Source organism: Tupaia chinensis, unplaced genomic scaffold (assembly GCF_000334495.1).
Source record: "Tupaia chinensis unplaced genomic scaffold, TupChi_1.0 Scaffold000178_1, whole genome shotgun sequence".
Taxonomy (NCBI): Eukaryota; Metazoa; Chordata; class Mammalia; order Scandentia; family Tupaiidae; genus Tupaia; species Tupaia belangeri.
This window is the reverse complement of record NW_006159653.1, coordinates 1658481-1666867: the sequence shown is the minus strand read 5'-3', so window position 1 is coordinate 1666867 and position 8387 is coordinate 1658481. Positions and strand designations below refer to the sequence as shown.

The 8387-nt window shown below is 64.7% G+C and overlaps 1 protein-coding gene across 2 annotated transcripts in view; it reads left to right on the top strand.

Annotated features, from left to right (window-relative positions):
- The first annotated feature begins 2958 nt into the window (after positions 1 to 2958).
- HAGH (hydroxyacylglutathione hydrolase) overlaps positions 2959 to 8387 on the top strand; it is a 21266-nt gene continuing 15837 nt past the window's right edge. The window contains exons 1-4 of one of the 2 annotated variants that reach the window (XM_014587026.1): positions 2959 to 3134; positions 3530 to 3594; positions 5143 to 5260; positions 5856 to 5964. In XM_014587026.1, coding sequence (XP_014442512.1) covers positions 3030 to 3134; positions 3530 to 3594; positions 5143 to 5260; positions 5856 to 5964 — 397 coding nt within the window. In that variant the 5' untranslated portion in view covers positions 2959 to 3029. The remainder of the gene's footprint in view (positions 3135 to 3529; positions 3595 to 5142; positions 5261 to 5855; positions 5965 to 8387) is intronic. The other variant, XM_027770978.1, reaches the window with a different exon arrangement.

Genomic DNA, 8387 nt, shown 5'->3' with positions numbered 1-8387 from the left:
CACCGTCCACGCTGCAGGTGCCGGCCCCGGCGGGCAGACCAGGCGGACGCGCCCCCGGTGGGCTCTGGGCCCCGGCTGCCCAGCCTGCAGTCCCGACCGCCTCGCGGTGGCGTTTCGGCCCTGATTTCGCAAGCCCCCGTTCCTTCGGATCTGACGTATCTAGCTGGCGAAGCAGTAGGGGCTGTAGGTTAACCCGGCGCCCTGTGAGCGGGTTAGCAGTGACCTACATGAGCGCCGAGACTGGGTGGGAAGGCGCGAGCAGCGCCGCCGCTGGCCAAGCTCACACCGAGCTGAAAGCAGTCAGGTTCCCGACCCAGGTCAGCCTGTCCGCGCTGACAGTTTTTGCATCGGGGCCAGGCTGAGTCGCAAGGGGGCTGTGGGGAGTTGGCGAGCTGCAGAAGCCTGTTTAAAGGGAACCCCAGCATTGGGTGCCCCCAGTTCAAGAGAAGCCAGGGCTGTGAGGCGTCTTGAGTTTTGAGTTTTAAACAAATCTCTGGACTTGGACTTGGTTCAGACTTTGGACTGCAGGTCTGTGACCTCTGCTTATGCAAAATATCTCAGTTGGGCGGGGCATTTTCCAGGCAGTGTGGGCCAGGTGCCTTTATTTTTAATGAATTATTATTTTGTTTTAGTTTTGCCATAGGGTGACTGTGCTCATGCTCACAGGAGGGAGGAGAGAGAGGAAGTGAGAAATCACCCTCCAGGAGCCGTGGCCATGCCGCCGTCCTCCCTCCATCCTTCTCTCAGGACTCTGAGCACGTAGGCACAGGCTCCTGGGGTGCCTTTCAAGCCGCAGGCCTGGGACTCGGACTGTGCAGTCAGCCACGTGGGACCCGGTCACCTCGACCTTGACCACTGCACCTCTGGCTGCCCACAGGCCAGGTGACCTGTGCAGTGTGTCTGGTGGTGTCGCACCAGATGGACCCTTCCTTAGAAATAAGTGCCGGGCGGCTGGTGGCATAGCGGTTGGGATGGTGGGTCCCACATGCTGACTACGTGGTCCGGACCCAGGGTCTTGAAAAGCATGCCGGGGAGTGATTTCTCACCTTGCCTGTCTCTGTCTGTCTCTGTCGAGTGCCCGTGCCCTATGGTAAAAATCTAAAAATAAAATAAACGCAAGGATCCAAAGGGACAGCCCTGTGTGGGAGAACGCCGACGGGAATGGTACTAAAGCAGCACACACGTGCATTGGCCGCTTCCACGGCCCCGCGGTATGTGCTGGGTCTCACGTGGCGACCATGGTTCGACACCTGACCCAGTCAGCCACCCAGCTGGGCCTGTGAGTGCCCGGGAGGGGGTGAGCAGGAGGACTGGAGGAGGGCTCATGGTGTGGCCAGACCCTGTGGGGCGTGCTTCATGCCTCTCATGCTCTATCATGAGTTAATCTTTTTTTTTTTTTAAGAGCTTTTTTGCCTTACGGTGTGTGTGCTTGCCAGAGAGAGACAGAGACGGTGAGAGGGAAAGTGAGAGATCACCCCCAGGGCGAATGGCCACGTGTCAGTCCTTCCTCTTCCATTCTCCTGGGTTCTTGGGCACGCATGCACATGTGCCTGGTGTGATTTTCAAGCCACAGGTCCAGGATCCAAACTGCAGTTGGCCACATGGGAGTCCAGCGACATAACTGCTACGCCATCTGTGGGCTCTGCACTCATGACTGCTGAAAGAAGGAAAAGCAGGGACCAGCAGTTGGCGTAATGGCTATGTCGCTAGACTCCCATGTAGTCGACTGCAGTTCGAATCCTGGACCCGGTGGCTTAAACTCACGCCGGGCGCGTGTACATGTGTGCCCAAGATCCTGAGAGGAGAATGGAGGAGAAGGGATTGCGGTGTGGCCATGCCCTGGGGCGGGGGGGTGATTTCTCACTTTCTGCCTCTGTCTTTCTGGTGAGCGCACGCGCCCTATAGTGAAAAACCTCAAAAAAAAAAAATACGGTTGGTGCATCTCCCCAGGTTGCCAGTCCCCTGAGGCTCTGATGGCTAGGGCAGCCGGACACCAGGTGTGACCAGCCCTTCACCCGAGCCGTGCCCTGTCCTGTCTGTCCGTGGTGTCGTGGAGGTGCAGAAACGAATCCCCGCCCCTGTGGAACGCTGTTTTAGCCCTCTGCTCTCCACCCCACCCCGCCAAGCCCCGTGTCTGGGCTGCGGGCCTCCTGGATCTAGGGAGGTAGACCGACCTGGGGACTTCACCACCGCGCTCGGGGTGGGCTGGTGGGGTCACTGCCGCGTTACGTTGGGCCTGCTGCTTGCCCGCTTTCCTGGCCGCGGCAGGTGGGGCCACATTCCACGTTGGCAGCTGCGGAGACCCTGCCTGTCCGGTGGTCTGTGTGTTCCGGGAGGTGCCCCATTCTGGCACCTACCGTAGCGTCTCACTGTCTCCTGCCAGCTTTTGTGGCCTCCGCCCCTTTGGAACGAAGGCGAAAGTCCAGCTGTAGATGAAGGGGGTTCTTTGCTGGCCATGCCTTGACCTGCCTCCGGGTGTCGCTTCTCCCAGCTCCTTGCTGCCCTGGCAGGGCCCAGTGGCGTGTCTCTGTCCACTGAGCTCGAGTCCACAGCAGGCGCGGCCTGCCCCGTGGCTCAGAAGCCAGCCTCAGCACTCGCCGCGTCCCGATTCCGCTGTTCCGAGCTGGTGTTTCCCTTGGCCAGTGCCCGGAGAGGGCTCCGAATCACTCCATGCGTCGCCGGCTTGGCGCGGCACCACAGCATGCTGAGGGCGAAGGGCTGGGCCGTGGTGGCCGCTCTGGCCCCTTCTTGCTCTGAGCTGGGCGTGGCCCCAGCACTGCCAGCTGTCGTGCCGCCGCAGGCTGGCAGCCCTGTCCTAGCGCCCCGAACGAGGACAGCAATGTCAGCCCTCGGAAGCGTCTCATTTCCCCGTCACACTCCTGAGTCCTCCGTTAACCAGGACAGTCCTGTTGGGATGGGGGCCCTGCGTGGACCTGACCCGAGCTGCCGTGTCCTCAGGCCCTGCCCTGCTGGGGACCCTCCTCCATCACACGGATTCGAGGAAGAGCTTGGCTGTGGAGCAGGGCACCATGAAGGTGGAGCTGCTGCCCGCGCTGACCGACAACTACATGTACCTGCTCATAGACGACAACACCGGGGAGGCCGCCGCTGTGGACCCCGTGCAGCCCCAGAAGGTGCACCCCTGCTGGCTCCCTGCCCCGGCACGCTGGCTCTGCATCCCCTGGCGGGCCTTAGAACCATGGGGCCCTGCAGCTGTGCTGAAGCTACGTGGGAACCGGTCCTTTTGCCTTTGAAAAGCAAGCTGGTGCCCAGCCGCCCTGGGCAAGCCGGGCCTGTGAGGGTGGGGCCTGAGCCCCAGCGGGAGCCTGTCTCGAGGCCCCGGCCAGGTGTGCACCTGCCTTCCCTGGCTGAGAGAAGTCACAGCGGTACTGAGAGCAACCCCAGAGCCTGGGGTCAGCGGTCAGATGGGGCCAAGCACATCCTGGGGTCCACGGGCTCCCCCCATCCCGTGGTGGGTGGGTCTGGCTGGGAACGTGACTAGCCCTGTTCCGCCTCCGTGTGGCTGCAGGTTGTGGAGGCGGCGAGAAAGCATGGGGTGAAGCTGACCACGGTGCTCACCACACACCACCACTGGTAAGCGCTCCTGGCCCTGCCTGGAGCTGGCCCTGCCTGCCTGCCTGCCTGCCTGCCTGCCTGCCTGGGGAGGGTGGGAGCTCGGCAGGTGGGAGCCCGGGTCCCCCCCACCCCAGGGCTCGCACCATCAAAGCGCAGATTTCTGTGCAGGAAGAACGCCCCAGGGTCTGGCCCTTCCACCTCGGGTCTGAGTCCTGACCTTCAGTGGCAGGCCTGGTCATGCGGTGGCTGAGCTCAGGGACTCGCACCGTGACCCGGTGTGTACTGCTGTCCTCGGGGAGCCCCCCTGGGCTTCAGGGAGCACGGCAGCTGTCCTCATCCTGTGGGCCTGTGTGGGGACGGGCTGGCCTCGACCTCGGGAGCAGCACGAGGACGGCAGGCTGAGGGAGCCAACGCCAGGAAAGGCCTTTTGGCAGTTTGACACTTCGAAGCCCATCCAAACCGAGGAAGCACCCCTGAGGCGGTGCTGGCGCCTGTCCCTTTGGCCCCGTGCCCAGCCGTGGCACTGCAGCCAGGCCTCGGTGCCACCTGCCCTTGCCCCTCTCCTGTTTGGTCTTCTTGGCGGGAGTCAGGGTCTGCCTAAGTGAGTGCTCCATCTGGACACGGGGGTGGGCACCCACAGTCGCTCGGCACCCAGCCTCGGGGCACACCGGGGTGGGTGCGTCTCCCCAGGCACTCTGCTGTGGCCTTCTGGGCTGCCAGAGCAGTCCAGTTTGCCTCTGTCCCACACTAAATAATCTCACCACCACTCGGGAGTGGAAGGGTGACAGGGCAGGGACCTGGATAGGGATGGGGCCCCACTCTGTCCCTGGGCTCTCCTGGTGGGCAGCTTCTTGTCTGGTCCTGGCGTGATCTCCGAGGTATACGCCTGGCTGAGGGGCTGTGGAGCAAGGGGCTGTGGAGCAGGGCTTGACTGGTGGGGACTGCAGGGAGCAGAGGCCTCTGGCCCAGCGAGGCCGCACAGCCTGTCTGCAGTGTGGGTGTGCCCAGCACAGGCCAGGCCGGGGGGACCCTCCGACAGCCTCTTTCTGAAACGCAGAGCTGGAGCCGCCAGAGCCAGTGGTACCTCCCGGCTGGGGTGGATGCCAGGCTGGCCTCCCCGCAGTCAGGTTACCTGTGGATGATGGCTTTATAGTTCCGCGGCATCTCGGGCGAGCCCCGGGCTCAGCAGCTCCCAGGAAGGGGCAGCACGCAGGGTCCCTGGAGGCTCTTGACTGTCACCCTGGGCTGCCTGGCCAGCTGCATGCGGGTGGGTGGGGGTCGTGCACACATTTAGAGACCAGGTGGTCCCCACACACCTCACAACAGGAACCCTCAGCTTTGGGGTGTGCAGGTGTCTTGGCCGCCCCTCTGCTCGCAAGCCAGCCGTGGGAGATGCCCTCCCAGTCGGCGTGTTCAAGGACTTACTGGGTGGGGCCTGTTGACGGCAAAGCGTCCTTTACTTCTAAAACCGTACTGAGCGAGAGAGGTCCTTCTGGTGGGGTTTAAAAGCAGCCGGTGAGCTCCTCCCTGTCAGCAGGAGCCCCATGCCTCCTGTCCGACCCCCAGGGACCATGCCGGCGGGAACGAGAAGTTGCTCAAGCTGGAGCCGGGGCTGAAGGTGTGCGGAGGCGATAGCCGGGTGGCGGCCCTGACTCACAGAGTCACACACCTGTCCACTCTGCAGGTGAGGCAGCAGGAAGCCATGCAGTGTGGCTAGCCCGGTGTGGCCCCCCAGCTTAGGTGGGGTGGGGGCACAGTGGGGCCCGGGGCCTGCCTCAGCACCAGCCAGACCGCCTGCTCGTGAGACCGGAGGATGAGGCTCTGCAGAGAGCCCAGAGCATGGGCTGCCACTAGAGCACTCCTGCCAGGGCCGGCCGCCGTGGGCATGATGAGAGACAGGAGCAGCACGTGGGCAGCGGGCACGGGGGGCGAGGAGCAGATTCCCCGGCCGGTCGGGACTGTGTGGAGCTTGGCTCCCATCCAGGTCCTTGTAGGCTTGGGCGTTTCAGGAGTAATGGGCGGGTGGGCAGAGACCACACACTGGCAGGGGACGTCTTGTGTGGCAGTGTGCCTGGTGGCCGAGGGAGAGCCAGTTAGGGCCTTGGGAGTAGAGGGTGCTCGAGGCCCGTGTTGGCCTCCCTGGGGAGCTCCTGCCCACCCTCCGCAGCGCCCGCCTGGCGTGGGTCCGGGTGTGTGGGAGCGGCTGGGGGCGCGGGTGGCGCCCCGCTGTATCCGGTGGGGGGGGAGCGGCTGGGGGCGCGGCTGCCTCTCTGTTGAAGGTGGGGGCTCTCACCGTCAAGTGCCTGGCGACCCCGTGTGACACGTCAGGACACATCTGCTACTTCGCGAGTGAGCCGGGCAGTGCTGAGCCCCCTGCCGTGTTCACAGGTGAGCGTACGGGCCGTGGGCCGCCGTGGTTTGCGGAGGCCCTCTGTGGGGCGAGGTTTCAAGAGCCCCATGCCAGGAAGCAGGCGCTCCCCTCTGGGCAGAGCCTTGGCCACCCCTTCTCTCTTGTCCGACTGCAGGCCCTACAGCGGGGTCTGGGCCTACTACCAGTACCTCAGCTGCCAGTGGGCAGCCGGTGCGTCCAGGGGCCAGGCCACCCCGCAGGCCACCCCACTCCTCTGTGCCAGTCCTCAGCACCGATCCTGGGCTCGGGTTGGGCAGGCCTCCCCGCATCCCCGAGAACCCGGGAGCAGTCGGGGCGCTTACAGGTGGGCTCAGGCCCAGGCAGCCGTGTGAGGTGGCATCGGCGACTCCGAGGTCTGCCCGAGGTGGGGGTGTTCTTGCAGACAGGACAGCCAGTGCTGGGCTGGCAGACTGGGCATGGGTCTGGTGCGTGGCCGTGGCACCTGGTGGTACGTGGCAGCCGCCTGTGCAGGCGCGTTGGGAATTGGGTGTCTGCGTGTGTCCTGGCACTGTCGGTCATGCAAGTGCGGCAGGGTGACGAGGGACATGCCAGGGGGGGCTCGGGGACTCAGGGCCTCTGGGCCTCCCTGCCACTCCCTGTGAGCCAGAGGCGGCCAAGTCGCGTTGTTCCCTGGGAGCACAGCTGCCACCTTCACAGTGGCCAGCTCTGGGCGCCCAGGCGTGCGTGGGCAGGACAGGCCCCGAGCCCCTGCAGGTGTCGTGGAATCGCCAGGAGCACTTGGGCGCCATGTGAGGCAGGCCCGCCTCTGCGCAGCTGGGCGGGGAGCGGCTCAGAGAGCCAGTTGCTCCATCTGGGGTCTAAGAGGCCCCCAGAGCCCAGGCCCCACCCGCCCGTCTGTGCGAGGGCAGGGCTGCCTCGGGGCTGGCACCGACAGGCCACATCAGAACGCCATGCCGGCCTCGGGTGACTGTAGCATGGGCTCCTCTCTGTGGCTGTGTCCCTGCGTCAGGGTTGTGGGCTGGGAGCTCCCCTGCACCGATCCTGCTGTGGGCTGGTCACTGTGCCTTGCAGGGGCGTGGGCTTGGGTGCCAGCTGACCCTCCCGAGATGTGAAGTGGGCTGGGGCCCTCCACCCTGACCAGGGTCACGGGCCGACAGCGGGAACGGGACCGTCTGGCATCAGCCACACTGCTGCCCTGGGCTGGGCCTGCTGGGGTGAGAGCAGGAGGTGAAGGCCCAGGGCAGGGCGTGGTGAGAGGGCTGGCCAGCGCCCGTGGCTGCGTCAGGGGATAAGGAGTCAGCGAGGTGGGTGGGGTGGGTCGGACGGGTGCTGGCTGGGAGGGGCATGAGGAGAGGACCCCAGTGTTGGGACACGCCTAGGCGGAGGCTGCCAGGGAGGGCACTTGGGCTGGAACCTTGGGGATTCCCATGATGGCACTAGGCAGCCAGGGAGGGGGCTTGTGGCCGTGGCGTCCTCCTTGGTGGCAGCAGGAGCTGGGGACCACGCAGTGTGCTCAGTGTCTCCCGGGCGATGGACGCTTTGACCCGCAGTGTGGCGCTATGACGCTACTCACGGGGTTGTTCCTGGAAGGGCCAGGCTTTGTCCTGTTAACCCTGCCAGCCCTGCCTGGCCTTCCCGGGACCCTCCCAAGGAGAGCCCTGACGCCTGGGGCTCATAGCACCCCACCCCACCTGTGTCATCTCGTTCCTGGAGGAGCCCGGCCCAGCCTCATGCCCCGTGGGAGGCCTGCAGCACAGCTTCCTCTGGGCTATGAGGAAGCGGTGCGGGAGCCGGAGGGCTGCAGCCAGCAGGGCCCTAGGGGACAGAAGTGCGACAGCCACCACCGTGCTCGGGGCAAAGGCCACGGCCCTTGGTGAGACGAGGAGACCTTTCTGGGGTTGACCCGTGTGGCCAGCTGGGGCCCGGGGGAGTCACAGAGCCCCGGAGTGACCATAAGCAGCCAGAGGACACACAGAGGGCTGGGTGGTGTCCCCGTGCGTCCCGGGCAAGAGTCCAGGGCAGGGAGCAGGCTGGGTGCTGGGGTACGTGGCAAGGCGAGTCTGGCTGAGCCTGCGTGGAGAGGGCCATGGGGCCGCCTCTGGTGCCTGCTGGCTCACACCGGCCCTGGGTCCTGTCACAGGCTGGTGCTGGCCGCCAGGAGCACAGATGTGGGGCTGGCAGGGCCTGGGTTGGGCACCGGCCAGGTAGGTGCTGGTGTGTGGGGGCCTCTGCTCAGGCGGTGGGACTGGGGTTCGGGTCTGTGGCTAGGAGTCAGGGCGACAGTCTTATTTTTTTGTTTAATTTTATTTATTAGTTCATTTATTTTAATATGACCAGAGAGAGAGACGGAAAGTGAGAAAGCAAGCCACCAGGTCCAGGACTCGAACCATGGTCAGCCCTGTGGGAGTGTCCAGCGCCTTAACCACCACGCCACCTGCTG